This window comes from Pararge aegeria, chromosome 3, assembly GCF_905163445.1.
Source record: "Pararge aegeria chromosome 3, ilParAegt1.1, whole genome shotgun sequence".
In the NCBI taxonomy this organism is placed as follows: Eukaryota; Metazoa; Arthropoda; class Insecta; order Lepidoptera; family Nymphalidae; genus Pararge; species Pararge aegeria.
In genome coordinates, this window is record NC_053182.1 from 9,458,198 (window position 1) to 9,480,622 (window position 22,425).

Below are 22,425 nucleotides of genomic sequence, written 5' to 3' on the forward strand. Positions count from 1 at the left end.
GGGGAAAATGTTGGTATGATGAACATGAATGTTTTTCATTGTCTGGGCTTATATTATAAGAATTAATGTACAATATTCATAAAAATATTCATCAGATATTTTAATACCCATAACAAGAGCTACGCTTACTTTGGTGCTAGATGGCGATGTGTGAATTGTCGTAGTATTTATTTATTATTATTAAAGCTGGAAGCAGCTTGATAAGAAAGGTGGAGGATCGTGTGTAGTGGCAAGCTCTTGGACAGGCCTGTAATTTAGTCAGTGGATGCCTGGAGACTGCTTCGATCATGATGATTGATCATCCAATAGCCGGTTGACTTAAAAGTGGCTCATCAATGCTCTATAATACAAAATCCCGACTACCTTACCTGTAAATATTATTTTCAACGACGAGATATCTATTATTATTGTCACGAATTTATGGTTAACGAAACATGAATAATTTAATATAAGTAAGAAAGGTAGGTAGGTACCTATCCTTATCAGTTTGAGTCCATGCTTCATTTAAAGGGTTCGGCTTAATCCCGGTTTTGATTGATTTCAATTGATTGAAAACTCCAAAGTATATCGGCGCTCTCTCCGTATTATTTTAAGAATCATAGAGCTACGTTAGAGAGACCGTGAATAACCAGGGTTCAATTCTCGAGTCGTGCCTAATAAATATCAGATTCTGGTTTTCGGGTCAAAAGTTTTAAGTACTTAGGTTGAGGATAGAGGATTTTTACCACTGAGACCCTTACTGGTCTCAGTGGTAAAAATCCTATCCTTTATTCTCAAGCTACTAAGAATTGTATTGCTTTGTCTAGATGGCATCCTCGGACCTCTGTGTAGCTATCATTCATCAATAGCCTATAACAGTTCACTGTACTAAAGGCCTCTTACATGGATTGGTGTTGGGTTGGTTATCCTTGTAGATGGCATGGTAGTAGTAGCACAGCTCAGGGCTGGGAGGCTGACCATTCTCTTTCTATGCTAATTAGCCTGAAGATAAAATAAGCAACAAAATAATTTATTTAAATTAGTATACCAGCTTCACGGATTTTCGGTTCCACTACCCGAAAGGCAGATTCCATTTGCTTTGAATTTCTAATTTAGTATGAAAAATTAGGACTCAATTATATCTTTATGGTGTAGCTAATGATGTTTTTTTTATTTTTTTTTTAATACACTTAAAGTTAGCCCTTGACCACCTGGTGGTAAGTGATGTTGCGGTCTTAGATGGTAGAGCGGGTTAACCTGTTAGGAAGTATGACAGTTATATTTAACCCGTATTTACCCCTAATCAGTTTCTACGCAATATCATACCGGAACGCTAAATCACTTAGCGTCTTTCAGGAAAAAGGGGTAAAAGTACGGTTTAGATCGTACCCTATCATAGACAGCTAGTCATTCGTTGGAAAAATTAAACAAATGATAAAGACAACATACATAGACTATTTATTTTGTAACGCAAAATGTTTGCAGTTATAGCAAAATCTGATAAGATTATTAACAAACAAATATTACGTTGTTCAAACATGGCTAGATATTGACTTATAAAGCTATTTGTTCTCATAATAAGATTCGATTGAAAAAAAGAAGCAAAAACGGCAAATAGAGGCCCAGAAAATCACTCCGCCGTCTGTCTGTCTATCCGCTGCCGTTCTTTTGTTTTAGAGAATGGATAGAACGCTGAAAATTGGCAAAGCTTTGTGTATCTAGTTCCTATAGCGAGAAAATAAATTCTAAATAAAAGTGGTTATAAATCTACAGCCTCGGTTGAATGAGAGAGGCATTCTGAAACGTTGCGACCTACGAAATTGTATGCTATTTATGTAACTGTTTTTAGGATTCAGTAACAAAATACATGTTAATATAAATTAAATTCATGTAATACTGCTGAGCAAAACTTCTCAGATGCAGATGTTTTCTACAGAAATAATGTTTTCGCTTTTTGTATTTTCGAACAAATATTAAAATTTAAAATAAATAGTAAAATAATATACCTACAGACGTGGTCGTGGTAAAATATTATTTGCCTTTTTCAACCCCGTTGATAAAAAATGATGTCTAATTTTAGAATGTGCGCCATGTAAAATAGCCCTCATTTTGCTAACGAACTGCTTAACTTCTCTCAACAAATTGTTCTCACAACAATTGTTTAAAATTCAAAAAGTTTCACAGTGCAGGTTCACACAGGTTGCGTCAGTAAAAAAACTGCCTTAAAGATCACCTACTTTCAATCCATACAATCGTAAATAGATAGGTGCACTCTATTATACAATGCGGGTGAGCAATATTTTCTCGTTTCATGGACACTTTCACATTATTGCACCTTATATTTTAGTACTCTGCAGAAAATTACATGTACCCTGTTTTACTGCCCGCAGACGTTCACTGAATATCTTTAACCTATTTTTATATAGATCTTAATAGTTCCTCATATTTTATATTATGTTAATTCCGGCTAAAGCAATAATTCAATATTTAGCGTCTTAACCATTACGATATGTATCGGGAAAAGCAATATTTTGTAAAAAGTGAAGAGCCTTTCATATTTGGCTACTATAACTGAGATAATTACAAAGCTTGCAAAAACGGAAATCTAAAATCAAATTTTAGTTAGTGTGCCAACTATAAAGCAAAAAAAAACATTTTTTAGTCGGTGCCCAAAATGTTGTAGATAATCAAAATGTAGGAGATATTTTATTATTAAATTAGGTAAAGCAAAAATAAATAAAATCGTATTAATTTCATTTCTACATCGTTGCAAATGCGCAACCATTTTTTGGCGAAAGAAAAGCGATACATATAATCGCCCAATAAATCGATCAACTCAATCGATTTATTGGGCGATTATATGTATCGACTAAGTAAAGATGTGTATTGAGATGGTAGCGATGCAATATCCTGTCGACTGCATCGTGGTCATTTTGCGGTTGTATCGATACATTCGAAAATAGAAATATTGACAACATTTTTTATCAATACTTCAACTCTCCAATGCAGCTCGCACGCAGGCTATATTATTGTCAATATTCAGATTATTGATTGCATGTGTGCGGTACGCCTTAGACAAAAACAAAACATACAATTTCGAAGCGCGTTTTCATTTTACGTACAAAAAGTACCAATCACCGACTACCACCGAATTCCTCATTAGACTAAAACGATAATCTCTCTCAGAGCAATAATTTAGCTAACGGGAAATTGTTATAACAGTCGTTATTAATATATTACTAGCGTTTGCCCGCGACTTCATCCTTTGTTTTTGTTCTTAAAGCACCTCTTTTTCAAATTAGGGTATATTTAAAAATAACTGTTTTGTTTTTGTGTAGTCCTTAATATCTTTAAACTCTCGATTATTTCAAAATTAATGTCGGATTAGAATAATTTAAAAAGTATTTTAATTGCTACATATTGTATAACGGGAAATTGTTATAACAGTCGTTATTAATATATTACTAGCGTTTGCCCGCGACTTCATCCTTTGTTTTTGTTCTTAAAGCACCTCTTTTTCAAATTAGGGTATATTTAAAAATAACTGTTTTGTTTTGGTGTAGTCCTTAATTTCTTTAAACTCTCGATTATTTCAAAATTAATGTCGGATTAGAATAATTTAAAAAGTATTTTAATTGCTACATATTGCCCTTGATGATAAAACTATTAATTTGGAAAATAATACTTAATACTGCGGTACTAATATAACCCACTTTTGTTTCTACCGGATAATAATTTATTAGAACTCAAAAGCTGTTTTTGCGACGTGTATGATAAGTAGTTCAATATATTCCCTCGCGGACTTTTTATAAGTATGAGTACTTTGATCATCTACGTATTTTTGATGTATCCCTAATTGTTTTCTCAGCGCACGGTAAGTAATGTATTTTATAGACATCATTTTGTTACTTTAAATTGCTTTATTGCATTTTTTTTACGGATCTCCCTCCTCCTTTATTTGAAAATAAATTAAAGCCTATATAACTTCCTGTTATTTAAGCTTTACAATGCTGGTGAAATAGTTAAAATCGGTATATCAGTATGGATATAGATACTAATTTAATTGTCTTCTTGAGAATAAAAATGGAAATCTCATTAAAATTCAAATAACTACTTATTATTTAAATTTTAGAAAAGAATAGCTCCATCTCTTTTTAATAAATAGCTGTAACTTTCATAGCTTCATTTTTAACTTTATTCTTGTTCCGCGAATTGTCAGCAGTTGTCAGCTTAAAGCTTTTTTACTTATTAGAATGCAAAGAAAATTCTAATTTTCTTACTTATTTGTTACTTCCATTATTCTTCGATGTTGCAAAATTGAATAAAATCATTTAAACGTGGAAAATACTAGTAGGTAATACAGCGGTATTGTACCTTCCGTAAAAAAAACTTATTTGTTACTTCCATTAATCTCCGATGTTGCAAAATTGAATAAAATCATTTAAAAGTGGAAAATACTCGTAGTTAATATAGCGGTATTGTACCTTCCGTAAAAAAAACTATCTTACTATCCATTAAGATTTAATTGGCACAGAGGTTAAACATAAAACGACAAGTTCTTGCCCGTGCATTTGCTTCGGTGTTTATGTAACACAAAATGGCCATACAGAAACTTTTTTTTTTCCTGAGCTAAAAAGTGTATAGTGTCAATGCAAGATGCAAGCTGTTGTTATAGACATTGTGACATGATCAGTTTAGCTGCTAGGCCGTGGGTAGCAGGCTTTTTAAGTGTTTTTCCGGAATATCCATTCATGTCATGAACATCATGAGATGTCATGGATGGAAATCGCAGTCTATCATATCTACAGTTATTATGTGAGACATGTGATCTTTTCCGGTGCAATGGTTTAGCCGAACATAGCTTACAAATTAACAAATAAACAAACAGACATTCGCTTTTATAATATCAGTAGAGATTATCGTTGTTGCAGAATACTTGTATAACAAATGCTCATAGATATAATACCGCACTAATAAAGTTCTTAGTTATAGTCACGATGTTCCAATAGACGAAGAAAACTTACCACTTACTTTGTTTATTCCACTACAAATTAGCCCTTGACCGCAATCTCTCCTGATGGACCGCAATCTAAGATGGTAACGGTTAACCTGTTAGGTATTAAAAAAGGTTAACCTTCTCCCACACATTCTCCGAGCATGAGTCTCCGAGCGTGCACCAGAATAAATAATATCCACATAGCATACGTGCAATAAATATAGGTAATTTACTTCTATACACTGTTGCCGAGCTTTTGCAGGTGGACCAGTACATTTTATCCCTTGTCAATGGATATCGTCGGGGGATAAAAATTTTGTCTCCAGCCTATACTAGCCGCCTAAAACTTTTCTGTAAGAGATACAAGACAAAAAAGAGGGAAAACAGTTATTTTGACGTTATAATCTCCACGAGGCAGATTGGTGGGGTGAAAGTAATTTATTAATATGAAATCTTTGTGATAACAGGCGGCAACTATGGCGTAAATACCCTTTGAGACCACTCGTTAAGTGAACGGCAACTGGCAAACTCAATATCTTACAATTTTTGCCAAAACCTGGAATCGAATCCATCAACTCGTGATCTATTCTCGAACCAAGACCAACAAGTCAGTTGATGGTTTACGTTTGTGATGAAAAAGACTTTTAACTACTAAAAGAGAAGTTAATTAGTTCTTTGTTCTCACAAATTTACGGTCGTTGATCAAAGTTGGTAACCGGTGTCCTGACCCCTCGCCTGCGAGAACACAATTAGTTTAGCTTTCTTTTTATCGCCAACAACTGTTAATAATCGTTAAAACTAAGTGTCACATCCACCATTATATTAATAAACGTTATTATAATAATAACGTTTATTAATATAATGGTGGATTATTATTTCGTAACTTGCTTATCAAATAAACATCACAGTAATAAATAGGTCCTGAATACCGGGAGATTGGTAGGTGGAACTTTAATATAACACTCTGTCAGACGATTACGGGCATAATGTTTGTTACTATATGTATATTTCTGATATGTATAGAGTTTTGTTACACTGTTATATACTCAAGCATTGTTCTAGCTACGGCTTATTTATATAGGCATATTGTATTCAATTTAATATGTTTTGACACAGATGTTAACGAGGCTAGTTGGAAATGGTACTACGCACATTACAGTTTTCAAATTACTATTTTATCACGCCACTTTTCCTTCTAGATCAATTATTTTTGAGAAATTACTGTAGGTACAAAGTTTTTATGCGGATATGGTATTACAAATTTATAGCGCAACGGTGAGAAGTTTATAGTCCTTGATAATTAAAACACGCACCTTAATACAATTATTAGTTAATGTCGGAAACTAAGGTTACTGTTATTTAAACACTTACCTACTTATTGGTGATACTTTTTGTTTATACCTGTGACATACGTTTTGAAAATTTTAGATATACTAAAGATGTCTATTGTGTACGGGACGTATAAACAAAGAAAACTTGTGTACAAATAATTTCCCCTTGTTAACGTAATTTATAGGAAAATTAGGAGCTTACGTGTTAAAAGGGTCAAGATTTATTGTTGCTCTCTTATGTAACGACTTTTTCCCCCAACAAGGATTAGCATTATTTTATTTCTATTTGATAAATATTTTAGTACTTTATTTAGTAGTGAACAATTATGCTCTGACAAAATTTGCTATCCTCTGTCAGTTTGTTATTACTCCTCTACAGATCTGCTTTTACGACTACGCGGCATTTTTTGTCGTCAGAGAATTATAATTGAGTCCTCCAAAAAGCGACAAAATGGGTGCTACTGGATATCTCCGCCCATAATATGTGATCCGGTCCTGTTTATTCTATTTTGATTTGATGAGTAGAAACTTAAAGTTGGTCATTAAAATAAGGTCACAATCTGATCTGATCTTCCTCTGTATACGTAGTAAATTGCTCACTTTTAGATTTCCATCTCTTTCGGTTCTATTGTTGCAAAAATGTTTACAACGCCTACTGTTTGCATAGCTTATTCTAGTTCAAAATTCATTTATAACAAGAACGCTTAGTAATACATAAATAAATAAATAAATATACAACGACAATACACACATCGCCATCTAGTCCCCAAAGTAAGCGTAGCTTATGTTATGGGTACTAAGATAACTGATGAATAATTTTTATGAATAATATACATAAATACTTATAATACACATATTAACACCCAGACACTGAAAAACATCCATGTTAATCACACAAACATTTTCCAGTTGTGGGAATCGAACCCACGGCCTTGGATTCAGAAAGCAGGGTCGCTGCCCACTGCGCCATTCGGCCGTCCAACTTACGTAATACTTATACATAGCGGAGCGGTGATAGCCCAGTGGGTAGGACTTCGACTTCACTGTCGGGGGGCCGAGTTCGAATTCCAGCATGCATCTCTAACTTTTCTAAGTTACGTGCGTTTTAAGGAATTAAAATATCACTTGCTTCAACGGTGAAGGAAAACATCGTGAGGAAACCTGCATGCCTGTGAGTTCTCTATAACGTTCTTAGGCTTGTGGAGTCCACCAATTCGCACTGGCCCAGCGTGGTGGACTACGACTTAAACCCTTCTCATATGTTGGAGACCAGTGGGTTGATATGATGATTGTTTTTTTCCATGTTTGATGCGTACGCCACTATAAAAACTGTACATTTTTCAAGAATATAAAGTAATCTGTGTCGACCTCATAACATACTATCTCAATGGACAAGGTCACGGCAATCCTTTGCCTTGTTGCCAGTTGGTCGACAGACAAACCAAAAAACACACTCGCATTTATAATGTTAGTATGGATTTTTAAAAAAAGCAAAAGTAATGTTGGCTCAGCAAAATATGTAAGTTGTAGAAGTAGTAGGCTTTTTATGGCAGAGCTCATCCGGGGAAGTACCTACATGATTATTTCTGCGACTAAAATAATTGATGTCTAAAGAGCGCGGTTGCTGCTGTTATTACAGGCACATAAGGCTAAAAACCTACGTCTCTAGCTGATGGACACAGTACTGTATTTTGTAGGACGCGTTCCTTGCATGCTCTGCGAAGTACTCTGTTATATGATGATGATTTTCCACATACTCGTACCACCACCTATGGTTGGCCATGTGCTTAGTAAAATTTTATTACTATTTAAAAAAAAAATTGTCTCTGGATCAATAGTTTATGTGTTTTCTTTAATAGTTAAGTTCTTGTCAACTATACAACACAGGCATGTGTTGTATAAGCAAGTAGTACGTTAAAAAGAAAAAAAACCTTATTATTCTTTACAAACGAACGAGAACCATAATATAAAGGAAAGAGTTTATATATGTTGGTTGGGTCTTATTAAGAAAAAATGTTGTTATGATTAAAGCTCTTTACGATTGCGTGCAAGCAAGAAACTTTCATATTGTTCATATAGTATTTTTATTAATTCGATTCTCTCATGCTAAAAAGTAGGTGTTTTCGGTTCACCACGATATTCTTGGAGTTGAATAAAAAATATTTAAAAATATCATTCTTTTCCATAAATAATTACTGCGATCCATCTTTTTTGTATCACGTTTCTATACATGAATTGTATGTCGCTAGAACTGGGTGAGGTGAAAATAATAAAACAGGTGAACTTTTTTCCATATTTTATTCGTTCTTTTATGTAATCGTCAGAGTTGTACAACTAAATAATCACAGTTGAAACAAAACATAACTATGTAGGTATAATAATTAATGTCTTAAATAAAATTACGTGTGCCGGCCAGCATTTCCGGTGCAGATTCGTACCTACCACGTGGATTTTGTACTGGGGTTCTGTGCTCTGCTGTCCTAATGCGTAATTATGCTCACTATCAACTATTTTGTTGCGAATATTTTCTACAGCCGCAGTATCTAAACAACCGTTTTTCGTATTCGAGTTATCTGAAATCGCATTTTTATGTCTAAACAACGTTGTTTTTATTAACAAGAAAACCGGATCTTGGGTGAGAATGGCAAAAATTATGCATGTATTATGCATGAGATGTTCGGTAAATAGTTCAAGAGGACAGGAACCCAGATGTCTACGGCTACTTAGCCAGTAATAAAAAAAAACATTATTGGTACGAAAGAGATGGTATTTAAAGAATCTGTTATAAGAAGCCTAGGAAAAGATTAACAGAAATGTTCAAGTTAAAGAAAACAGAATTTTTAAGTTCGATGTGCGATAGTTTAATTATAATAATTTTAAGATGTTTGAGGTTTTTATACAGAGGTATCGAGTTGGGCTGTAATTATAGATGTACAATTAAACCTTGTAAGATATAGTTCGGCCGTTGAAAAAAAGCTTTCCTGACAGATCGTGACTAAATGGATGATGGAATGCAACTTTGAAGTGGAAATGATCTTCTATTGTATACCTATATTTTATTCCAAATAAATGAGAAAACTATTTATGAAATTCGTACAGTAGGGTTGCAAGGCTATATCAACTGTTTGTTACTGTTTTAGTTAACCAACTGACACCAGGAATGCATTTTTTCAGCGACAGATTTATAACAATATAGTGATTTCACAATCAACAACGTTGCTAATTAACTTGCAGATAACAGATAATTTGAATATAAACCGGATGTTAAGCAGGTTCGCATCAATAGTTGATAGAAGGCCCAGAGGCTTTATAGTACACAGACAACCATTATAATATAATGCGGATAGCATATTTAAGCCACATCTCATGGACGCGGTTAAAGCTTGAACATTTTCTATAATCGTTGCAAGAATTTCTAATTACATTCTATCAACAAAATAGCGTAACGCACATCGTATGCTCTATCGAGTAGAATTGACTAACTTTACAATTGTCTATTAGAAATACAGAATCCCTACTGTAAGTTTTCCGTTTAAAAGTATGACAGCATTTACGTTTATTACTCAATTTAGTACTTTGTTGTTAATTCGTTAATTTTGAAGATAATACCATGTTTTACCAATTTCTCTTTTTCCTTATAGTGAGTAGCTTTCAGTTATGAATACACAGCACAATTTACTTTGCCAATGCCTCGTAGCTATAAATTAGCAATATGCGTCACGTTAGTTTACTCGAAAACTTACAATAGGGGCTTAGAAGTTTTTAAGTTGAAGTATAATGTACAATACAGCAATTTTACACTGTATGATATTTGACAGTTTTCGCTATACCTTTTTGGTATCTATTATTCTAGATGCTACTCAGCTGTGGTCATTCAATTTAAACACTGTTATATTGACCGCAGAGATTGTCTGTCAAAACAATGTAGTAAGAGACCTAGCAACTTGAACAGTAACATTCATAAAGTGTACAGAATTAGCTTGCAGTTTTGAATGAGATAATAGGACATACTTTAAACTGCAAATGGTGACGTAGATTTTGACAGTTACTGTATGCAAAGCTATCAAATTTGACGTCGTAAATCTAATTTCGCGAGAAGTTCAAGTTCAATATCATACATGATTAAAATCCTGCTGGCAATTTTATGACAGGTCGGGACTCAGTAGCAACTTCAAATTGTTAAATGTCATAATAATACAGTATAATGTAGCTGATTATGTGCCTTAATCTGGGTAAACAGTGACGACACAGTACCAAAACGACAACCTATAAATAAATATTTGGTAAGACGCTTACAAACAACGGCTGACATAAAAAAAAAAAGGTTTCAGACTACGCAGAGCTTTTAGAAAACAAAATAGAGCTAGTCTGGGCATTTAAATGCACAATTCTGTCGCGAGAGGAGGAATTATAGTTTCATAATAAATAGTTTAAAAAAACTTAATAAAACACCTTATTGTAAACACTCAAATGTAAAAAAAAATGGACCAAAACTCTCTATACCATATTTCGTCTATATGATTACTGGCAGTGTAATGATATTATAAAATTATAATAGAAACCTAGAATATCGATTTCGAACAACTATTAAACTTCTACTTACATGAATAGTAATTAACGAGAATTGCTTTATTATTGAAATTTGATTAGATTTTTTTCGAGTGCAAACTAGTAGTGTTCTTATAGTAGGTATTCGAAGTCTATAATTAAACAACCCAATCTACAAAATCTTAGGCTCAAACGCATAATAAAATCAGTCATTTTAACATAATTCAGTATATTCTAAAATTTACACTGATCCTAGTTCGATGTCGAAGTGAGACAGTTTTTTCGAACCTGCAATATAATTAATTATTTCACTATAAAATCTTAAAAATTAGCATTAAATTAATGACTTCTAACGGTTTTAACAACTATCTCACGTCAAAATCGACAGAATAAATCTAGCACAACACTCTTAGTAAGTTATTGATATTTCTCTAGGTGCGACTAAGATTATATGTAAATATTGAATAAATAAAGTGCAAACACTTAACTCTACGGTCATCAGATGCATTAATAACGCTAATAGATTGGCACATTCCCATTCATACTGGTGGCGCGTTAGCACGCACCGACGGCACGCACCAATGGCACGCCGCGCCGTGCCGTGCCGCTTCGCGCTCCCTCGCATGCTCACTCACTCCGCCACGCACACCGAATTAAACTCGTCACCATGGATCACTATATAAATTAGCTACTGTTACGAGTAGACCGTAGACCTTCACGGATAATCTATTTTTACCAACTAACACTACATGGAGAATTGGAGAGGAACACCAGTTACTGTACAGTTCACTTAACAATGAAATTTCGAGTAGAGCGTGAATTGTTTTACAATAATTAAGATTGTAGGGGTAGGTAATTTATTGTATGTACATCCCCAGTGAATATTACACATATCGAATGAGCATTATAAACTCGACGTCCAAAGGGACCGTTCTATCATTATAATTAAATATAAAATATAACATATTTTTAATAGTAGTTACACCGATTTAATGCGGAAGGGCCGTACATTAAGTGATATCACGTAAAGCTGTGGACTTACAAAATATTCGTATAAATTATTCACATTTATAGCACACTATCTACAAACACCCACGATTCAGACTCACGTCGGGCCCTCCGGCAGAAATCCACTTATCTCGATAACTTCCAATAAAATACTGACTCATAATATGGCTAACTCGAATAAAACTTATATCAAATATTTGGTGAAGATATCGGTTCAAACCTTATAAAAAAGTTACGCAATTAAACGTATATATACTTACGCCTTAAACAAGACACTTAAGCTAACATTTTCTATTGTATAAAATAAACTTGTAGAAAAATTTATAAGAAATGCGAGTCACGGCGTAGTTGCTTCCGAGTGCGATTCCGTATCGGTATCGGCTTAGTTGTGTCGACAAATTCATGGGGTGCGTTTCTCCTTTTAGAGTACTCTTACAAGGTTTGTACGAACGCAATTCAGAGTCTTTCTCGACTATAAAAGCGATATAACATCAACAGAAATTATGTTTTAGTTAACTTGTTCTTAAGCTCAAATTGTAAACACTTGGAAAGTCAGTACAGAAGTTGCAACTCTTACATCCAATAATTTCCATTTTATTTTGACGTTATACGGTTTTGATACTCAAAAAGGACTCCACTATTGCGAGTGTGCAAATTGTTTTGTTAGGGTACAGGTTTAGTGACAGGGTGGGTTATGTGGTAGACAATTGACTAATTAGCGCCGTGGGCTGCGGGCTGGTCTACAGCTGTTCGTCGAGATCGGGCCCGTACAGGTCGGCGAGCTTGTCGAACCGCGGGCCCCAGGCGCCCAAATAGTCATAGTCGTGCACTTCGTCGTCGGTTCCTATAGAAACAATATATTTTAATGTATATAAGACACTAAAAATTGTGTGTGCTATATTCTAAATTCCCACTATACAAAAAAAACATGTCGATTGCTTGCACTGTGCAAAACAAAAAAATCTATCCCACGGGGACCGTACATTTTTCCGGTATAAAAACTAGCCTATATTCCAGAATATAATCTATCTCTGTGCTAAATTTCATGTAGATCTCATCAGTCTTTGTCTTGGAATTGAGAAACAAATATCCATACGAATTTCGCATTTATATTTTTCTATATATAGAATATAGTAGTAGGTAGGTAGGTACTGTTATTTAATACTTAAGAGGGTCTGAATTTGTTTTTATTTTTTTTTATGTTCTGGGTATCGTTAGTATTTTCCGGCCTCAAAAGTATCCTATGTTAGCAAGACGCAATTCAAATTTCATAAAAATGGATCAGTTAAGCCGTATTTACAAGGTGACAATGTAATTACGGTAACAAATAAACAAATAGACAAAGTTTCGCACCTATAATATACTCGTAAGTATGCCATAGTATTGTTTTTGGACATGAAGATAGCGAGTAATTTAATAAAGTATTTTTATTTTTAACCGTGCTTCGGATATTACAATTTTTAGACTTTTCTGGCATGCAAATTCAATCAAAAGAAACCGCAGACAAAAGCAAATATTACTTTGAACGGCAGACCTAAAGAATTTCGCATTTATACGAAAATATGTGAAAGAAATGTACAAGTCTTTCAGTAAGAAAGTATGCTGCTGTATAAAAGACTACAAATGTGAGACATCTTTAAGAAAGGTCTACGTAGAAACTTCTAAGCTTCACAAAGCGCGAAAAGTTAAACACGTGCCGGATGTAAGAGAAGATAATTAAACTCCACGCTGCAGAGTTGCTTTATACAGAAGTAGTACAATATAATTACTTTTTGCTAGCCGTTTATAAATTTACGTAGCACTGTGAATTTCTAACCGCAATGTTTACTAGAATTTCAGCCTATAATATGTTATAAGACAACGTTATGTAAGGTGAATCGAGTTTACTTAAGGCCCTAAGGTTTGGTAAGGTTACAAATGAGATATTATCTTAAGTCATATATCTTATTTTGCACTTAAGTATCAGCACAGTTGGGTTACAAAAAAAAGGCCTTAAATTGCATCAGCTATTGAGAAGAATTTAGTTGTTCTAACTGTCAATTTCGCACTGGTAGTTTAAAATCAAATTCTATTTTTGATTCCACTTCCAGTTGATTACAATCTCACCTGTAAGAGATGTTATATTCTAAAATGGTAGCTGGTGGGATACGGGAAACCGATAAAGGATACGGCAGTTATATTAAACTCATAACCCTAATCGTATCGGCGTCGTGCCACATCGCAAATCTCTAGGCGATTCGCAGAGAAAATTTCAGCAGTCATTTCTTTAAATTTCATTACAAAATTTATCACAAATTGCTTATTCCCAACTTGTCAACAAACATATTAAATGAACCCTTAATGCTTAAGACTTCCTGCTTAATTACATAATGAACACTATGCACTCTAAAAGTTAACACTATGCGCTCTGAAAGTGTTTTTGTGTTCTGATTAATTGGTTCACCTACCTGAGGCAAGTGACGACAAAGAGCCCGCAGTGCTACCGCCACCCTCATATGCGTAATTCCGAAGGTCATCAAACGGAGGTGCATTAGGATCGCTGTCTGCTCTACGCTTGTGTTCTTCTATGAACATTCCCACGTTCGTCTCTCCTGGGAGGGGCACTCCAACGGAAGGAGCTACACCCACACCCATTGGGCCCACACCGAGCCCGACACCCATCAACGGATCTGTATCAAAATTATTCATTTCTTATTCAATAAACCAACGCACGGCTCCTCCTAACAACCAATATAATAATACTCGATTACAGTTCAGGAATAAAAATAAGCATGAAAACATGTAGATTAAATACGTCATGACATTAAAAAAATTATATTTAATTACGATATCAAAATATTTATATCGTAGAGATTTAGTCATCCGAGATTAAAAAACAATATTTTTAAACAATTCTAAATAACATCTTTAACGGCATTTAGACGAATTAACGTTGTTAAAGTGTTCGTCCCTTTAATTTCTGGACGGTTCTTGAAGTATTTTTGGAGAACCTACATTGTAGTAATATTGATTACTTACAATATTATAATGGATTAGAATCACAATAAATTTATTTCCTTGAAACATTACAGTTACACCAATTTTATACTGATTATATAATTAAAGCGAAAGTATAATAATTTTGTCAAGTAAGCAGGTATAGGTTAGGCTACATATTAGTGTGCACTCTAACGGGTTTGCAATTCGGTTGTTGTTTGTAATTATCAGCAATGTATAATAATAATTTCTAAAGGCATAACGTGCACAGTCAAAACTAAATTTAATTTAAATTAAACCGGAGCACATCATATATAAATACCGTCAAAGTGGCTTAACAAATTTCATAGATTAACAAACTAAACCACATCGTGCTGGGGTTAATCCTACAAATTATTTTCGAAAAAGTATGGCTTTAAAAAACAGGGCGCTCAACAATACGCCTACTAATCACTTCCAGAGAAGCAGATTAAGGCTGTCCTTATTTTTCCGCGATAATTCAAATGGCTGAATCTCCTTAACATAAGATTAAAGCACTAAAACGGATTTGATAACAGGCCTAATTTAGAACTGGGGATAAGAAAGTAAAATTAGTTGGTCTGCACATTTATAAAATACTCAATTCTGATACGGAATCACATACTTTTAGTGGCATAAAGACCTTCATTGAAAGGAGAGTGCATGACAGTTTTATTAATCATAGTGGTTGTATAAATCTTTGAAGTTTCACGATTGGTTCAAATTCCTGGGGGTTGCAACTGTCGGTCCGAACGACAGACTCGTGACATTTACAAGGGTTTCGCTTTTGCCCTTTTCCCTTTGAGTTGTAACGCCCTAAATAATACCCAACGGACAGACTCCGAAAAAGGTGGCGCTTTCAGCCATATTAAAAAAGGCGTAAATTAATATTTGAAAATAATCCTGTTTACCAAAAGGATCACAGTCAATTTCGGGAAGTGCCTTAACGACGAAAATTATACTGAGACCAAAATATAAAAGTAATATCTAATATTATCGAAGACATTTAATTATTCAAGGAACTTACATGGTAGTTTTGATGGAATATGATCAGGAAGAGGTCCACCAATCGGAATTTGAAGTGGTGTTATGTCAAAGGCCGTCATGTCGTCTTCACCGCCGCCTTCGTCGTCGTAGTTTATTATATTTTCACGGACATCGTCATCAGGACCAGGATATTTGATATGGGCTTCTCGACGTCGGTTATACACCACAAATACCAACACAAGAACTGTAAACATAAAAATTATTTAGTAACCAACTGTACTCGATAAATTCAAAACAGTACAATGTTTTCTATATTCTACCAGGGCTGTCAAAATTCCGAGGGTAACTTTAAATTGAACAATTCCGTTTATTCCCATTGCGAGATAACGATTCCAGCTGTATATTTCAGACTGTATTGTACGGCCGTGGCACATTAAACATGCTGTTAAAATAGGGACTAGTGCCAGTGTTCATTTTCCAATGTTGGAAGGTTTATCGGGCGGCGGCTATCGAAACTGAAAATTTGATCCCACGAGCACTCGAGTATGATTTACGTAGCGGTTTATAAGAGGATTTGTTACACAGAAATATATTAACAGTTGGCGTCCTTCCAATTTTGTATCTAATATAGAGGTCATTTTGCAGCTTTAGCGATCATAGCTTTAAGTGGTTACACTGCAGCAAAAACAGCAAGAACCGTTAACGCCGCAAGTCAATGTCATAGCATAAGTTCTCGCTGCGCGATTTTTATGCGACGTTTTTTATGATAGAAAGATCATCATCAGGATATTATAGATCACGGCAGTTAACTTTGAGTCGCCCTCTGAAATTTGCCGTCTGGCATTACAAATGTACGCCACAGCTGCAAGAGCCGAACGCAAAGAGGTGTATTTTTGCGGCTCGCAAAAAAAGGTCAACACTAACAAGGCGAACGAGTCTTAGTGAGCGACATTTCTTCGACACAACCGATGCATGCTAGAATACGCAATATTGAAGACTCTCAGTAGTTTGGGTTGCGTAAAGTTCTTGCGGTATTCTGCGGTAAATTTCGAAAGTAATAACGAGCTTCTGCCAGATCACATGAAATTTTTCAAATTTATTTTCCACACAATAGATTTCTGTATAAACGTGTAAATACTCCTAGACTTTCCCTGTTTTTAATATTAATGCTTCTTTAGAATTTGATAAATACTGGATAGCATTAAAGGATTAATGAGTAACTAAGTCTCATCTCCATTTTTGATTGGTCCTACTCTTAGAACAATTTAGTGTCAAGATATTGGAAAAAGATATCTGAGGCCATTTTTTTTAATATAATAAATATTGGTTCAATAACTTTAATAACCAAGTAGTTTTTTCAAGCGCCTTTATTAGTTTTACTGCAGTATTATTTAAGCGACGATGCATAGTTTCTGAGACTCATTGCATACATAACTCATTATCTTACTTTAATGGTTATGAATACTGATAAAATCAATAATAACTAATGTCATTTGAATTATAAAATCTAATTCCAATACTTTGCATTATTTTTAAACTTAATGTTGTTTGGTAACTAATCACTTATTAATTAGGAAAAGTATGTATTATTAAACTAAAGTGATTATGTGACACGTAAAATTACAAAGACATGATGAAAATACATGCAAAATAAATAAAAGTGCTCACCTAGAAGCAAAAACAAACAGACAATGATAGCTATAATGAAATCCCTGGACGGCATGATGATTCCTGATGCGAGCAATTCGAGTTCGCAATCGTGCCCAGTATAACCGAAGGGGCAGATGCAGTCGTAGCGCCTCGCAGGCTCCCGGTCCAAACATGTGCCTCCATTTAGGCACGGGTTGTGCAGGCATTCGTTCACGTTGACACATGTCCCAGCAGCACGTGTTGATCCTCCAGGACACCTATACATTGCGCGCTTTACCTCTTGTCCATGAGCGTGTTTGCGCGCACTGAGCCCCCATATCAAGCATGCACTACACATCTATTACGAATAAATATAATACATCTATAAGATAGGATGAGATAAATAATGAGTGCGATTGTGAAGGTGAAGGTGAAGGTGAGGTGTCTAGGAGACACGCAAGGAGCGTGACTAGGCTATGTGCTCACTCATGATAATAAGGAGGCAGACGAGGATGGCCGCGAGCGCGCCCATGCTGAGCTTGAGGGTGCGCCCTTCCTGAATGAGCTCGCAGTTCTCGCCCCAGAAATTTTCAGGGCAATGGCAGCGATAACCCGGCTCCCGGTTGACACACGAGCCGCCGTTGCGACAGGGGAAGTAGAGACACTCGTTCTTGTCTACGCAACCCTTGCCGTCCGGTGACAATACCAAACCCTCACCGCAACTAGACAGTATTTCAATATGTTAATATAATATACACAAATACCTTTCAAAATATTAAATAATTTTTAAAATTTATTTTTGTTTTATTATTAAAAATTACACATTATTACTTTTATAAAAATAATAATACTTGTATACAAGTCGTCATTTATGTATGCGAAAGCAAAGAAGTTATAAAAGCATTATATCGATATTGAAAGTTAATATTATAAAGATAGTAGACACAATATCGATACTTGTATATATATATATATAGTATATTTTGGAAAAAAAGAATCTCAGTGCGCGCTCAAAATAATAGTTTAAAAAGTTATATTCTTTATCTATAACAGTAAATTCAATTTTCAATTATTCTTACATTTCTTTTTAATTAAACAGCATAAATTACTAATGAGGACGGACATTGAATGTTCATTAGTACGATACTTACGTGCATTCATATTCATTCCAGAGGTCAACACATACGAAAGGCTCGGTACAGTGAACATTGATACACGGACTGTTGGATGGGCAGTTTCGATCTAAATTTCTCGCCATGGTTGCTTGACCCCATTGCGTACCATTCATAGCTGGTGGCAAAGGCAGATGTTTTCCTTCTAATCGAATGTCATCTAAACAACCTTTCTGAAAGTCAGCATATACTTCAAATGTTCTAACGCCCGTGTATTCAGCTTTTCCTCCAGCATATACGCCTTCTTGTTTATCAACTAATAACCATTGATGACCATCAAAGGTAAATGTTTCATTATATCTTCTTCCCTCACCACCATCAATTTCCAGTGTGGCTGCGCTACCATATCGACTCACACGCGCTATGTGCCACTGACCATCGTCAACTGCGACTGAATTGAGCCAAACATCACGTTCTTCTGTACGCAGGGAGTTCAAATTAAAGCGGAAGTGTAAGCGGGAATCTTTTACCTCCAATATTCCGTATTCACGATTGTGCTGATCGCTTACTCTAAATAATTCCCCATGAGGTTCTCGAGTTCTGAACCGCAGTTGGATTTGAGTACTAAATCTATCGGGCTCAAAACTTAATGCAAATTTCACGTAGCTTTGTGGTCGAAAACTAGTTGGAGTAGTGGGTAGATTACACGAAGGCCCAGTCCAACCTGGTTGACATTGACATCTTGCTTCAGAAAAACTGCCAACACAAGTTCCATGTTCCCAGCATCTAGATGTGGTATCTGCTTGATTACAAATTTCCTCGGTTGGGGTACAGCCAGCTACCGAATTTCGCGAGAGTCCTGGATGAGCTAAGTCGTATAATTTACTGTTATGAATAAGATTTCTAATACATCCATCAAAACCTTTCCCGATAGGCATGTACTGCCAATGATAATGTGTAGGATCAAAATGTTCTATGTATAATCCTCCAATTTGCAAAGGTGCATTGACATTCAAATATTCGTTAAATGGAGGTATTGTACCCGTAGCTTGACACGTTGAGTCATCAAACTCTGGTGGTGTCCCATCTTCCATTTCTTGAATATCCGCTGATTTACAGAAATCAACTATCATTCTAACATTTTCGGTGTCCCAAAATATATCTAATCTATGCCATTCGCCATCATCTAACGATTTTTTAGTTTTCACCCTGAGCTCTAGCGTTCCCGAGCCAAAATCTATTAGTAATCGTGGGTTGCCCCTCTCTAATTCAACCGAAATAAAATCGGAGACAACTATTTCTTCTGGTTCAGGCGGTACTATCGGTCCATTATAAAGTAAAACTCCTTCAGATTTCCTAGTGATAAACTCAAAACTTAAATGGGAGCTATCACACATCTCAAGTGAAGGATACCAAGCCCAACCAGTACCTTTGAAGCTTCTGGATGTTTGCTGACACCGTGGGCCTGTGTATCCCGGAGGGCATGAGCAAGTAAGACCATATTTACCTTCTATGCACCTTCCTCCATTATAACAAGGAGAGTTGCGACAAGTTTCGGCCTGAGTGAAGTTTCTAGCACCGCACGTACACTCTGCAATAACATCGACTCTAACTCCTACAAGAGCCGTTTTGTTGGAATTCACCATGTAAGGTAAGTTACTAATATCCAATACATTTGTGCAAGATCCTTCACACATTTGATTTTCATGAAGACATTCGTCAATGCCTACCATCGTTATATTTATTCCAACAGCCCGCTCAATTTCTTCACGATGCATAAGAACTATACCGTTTAACCGGATTGGTTTATAATAGTGGGCACCATGTGCTGAAAAACGTATATCGGCTATGGGTGGGTGTTTCTTCCTTAGTTGAACACTAAATATATCGATATTTTCTCTTTCGGTGTTTAGTAAATCGGCCAATTTATCTTTAAATATATCAAGCTTACTTCTGGATACACTAAGAGTTTTATAATTCCAAACTCGAATAAAGTCTTCATCCGATATTCCAGATATACGTATTGACCCAGAATTTATAATAGCTTCATGTGATATTTCTTTAACATATACCGTCACATTAGCCGGTACATCCGTTTGCGTATGCTTTCTATCGTAAACTTTAAACTTTAGATGGTATCGGCCTTCTCTTGTTTTGTGTTTCATTTGTATCATCCCTGTTTCCTCATTAAGAGTGAAATTTGGATGTTCTGTTGTTTCCCAGAAAAACTTCTTGTCAGGTAAATCCCAATCGTCTAGGTCGTAAACATAAACTCGACCAATTTCAGTATCCGGAGCTTGTCCTTGATAATTATATATAAGAATTTCCTTTGATCCTGGCTGCATCTTATTGTCATTGACATCACCGATTACAACAGTTAATGTGCTTGTGCCAGTCATAGCAGGATTACCATGATCTTTGATAATAATAGGAATAAGATACTCTTTTTGTTGTTCTCTGTCAAATGAACGAAGAGACGAGACGATTGCCATTCCATCACCATTAGCACCTTTTTGATCTTGCTCAACTTTAAATGAAGCTCTTATTATATCATCCGCACCTGGATCAAGCCTAAACTGGAATGGAGGACCATTACTTTTTGATCTATCGTCATCATCTGTCGCCAATATTTCAGCAACCTTTTTGGGTGTTATGTGTTCAGTTAAAACTGGCCTATAGTCTTTTAAGAATGTAGGGGCATTATCATTAATGTCCTGTACTATAACAGTTAACGTAGCTGTTGCTGTCCTAGGTGGAACGCCATCATCAATAGCCAGAATTTTCACTTGATGTCTTGGAGTATCTTCTCTATCTAATGATCTTTGAATGCTGACTGTCCCCTCTTGGTTTATAGAAAATTGTCGTTTTCTGTCTGATGATCTATCAATAGCATACGAAACTTTACTTTTACCACCTTGATCTGGGTCAGTAGCTTTAAAGGTTTCAAGACTTTTACCAACTTCAGCATTTTCATAGACTGATACTTCGATATTTGCTCTTTCAAACTGTGGTTTATTGTCATTTATATCCCTGAGTTTAACTACTACCCAGGAATAAGCTACGTGATATTTGTCATTATCGTTGTCTTCACCTTTATCGTTAACTTGTATTCTAAACCTAAACCCATTACTCTGCAGTTGGTCCTCGTAGTCTAAAGGTTGTACAATTTTTAAAGAGCCAGTGCCATCATTATTTCTAACCATAGTAAACTTGTCGGCACCATATCCACTATTCTCTATAACTTTGTACTGGAATTTATTAGTTTCATCTTCATCGTGAACTGTTACAGTGAGAATGGGCATTTCAGGTAAATTATTGCCATCTGTTTCATCAACTTCCGTAAACCATTCATCTTTTGTAAACTGGGGCGGCATATCATTGATATCTTTTACTCTTATGGAAGCCGTTCCTGTCCCTTTTAGTCCTCCGCCATCTGAGGCTACTATTTGTATTGAATAATCTGGTGTTCTCTCACGGTCCAAGCAACAAACAGCAGTTTTAATTACTCCAGTTTCCGGTTCTATTTCAAAAATTGGTGACCCTGTTTCCTCCTCTATAACATTTTTTTCAATAGAATACCACAGTTTGGCATTATTACTTTCAGCAGGATCATCATAGTCAATAGCTGTCATAGTCATAACAACCATGCCTGCAGTTCCATTTTCAGTTACATTGCCAAAATAAACTCCTTGTGGGAAAATTGGAGAGTTGTCGTTGATATCCTTAAGGTTCACTTGAACATCAGCGTAACCGACCAGCCCTTCCCCTCCCTCGTCTTGAGCAAACACTGTAAATCTCCATTGTGGCCTTCCATTGGGTTGATCACGGTCTAAGGGCTGCA

The 22,425-nt window shown here is 35.4% G+C and overlaps 1 protein-coding gene across 1 annotated transcript in view; it reads right to left on the reverse strand.

Moving 5' to 3' along the window:
• Positions 1-8,598: 8,598 nt before the first annotated feature.
• LOC120636978 (neural-cadherin-like) overlaps positions 8,599-22,425 on the reverse strand; it is a 218,887-nt gene continuing 205,060 nt past the window's right edge. Inside the window, exons 7-11 of the mRNA XM_039908557.1 lie at positions 18,624-22,420; positions 17,959-18,194; positions 15,884-16,087; positions 14,310-14,531; positions 8,599-12,706 (exon numbers count right to left, since the gene is read on the reverse strand). Coding sequence (XP_039764491.1) covers positions 12,603-12,706; positions 14,310-14,531; positions 15,884-16,087; positions 17,959-18,194; positions 18,624-22,420 — 4,563 coding nt within the window. The 3' untranslated portion in view covers positions 8,599-12,602. The remainder of the gene's footprint in view (positions 12,707-14,309; positions 14,532-15,883; positions 16,088-17,958; positions 18,195-18,623; positions 22,421-22,425) is intronic.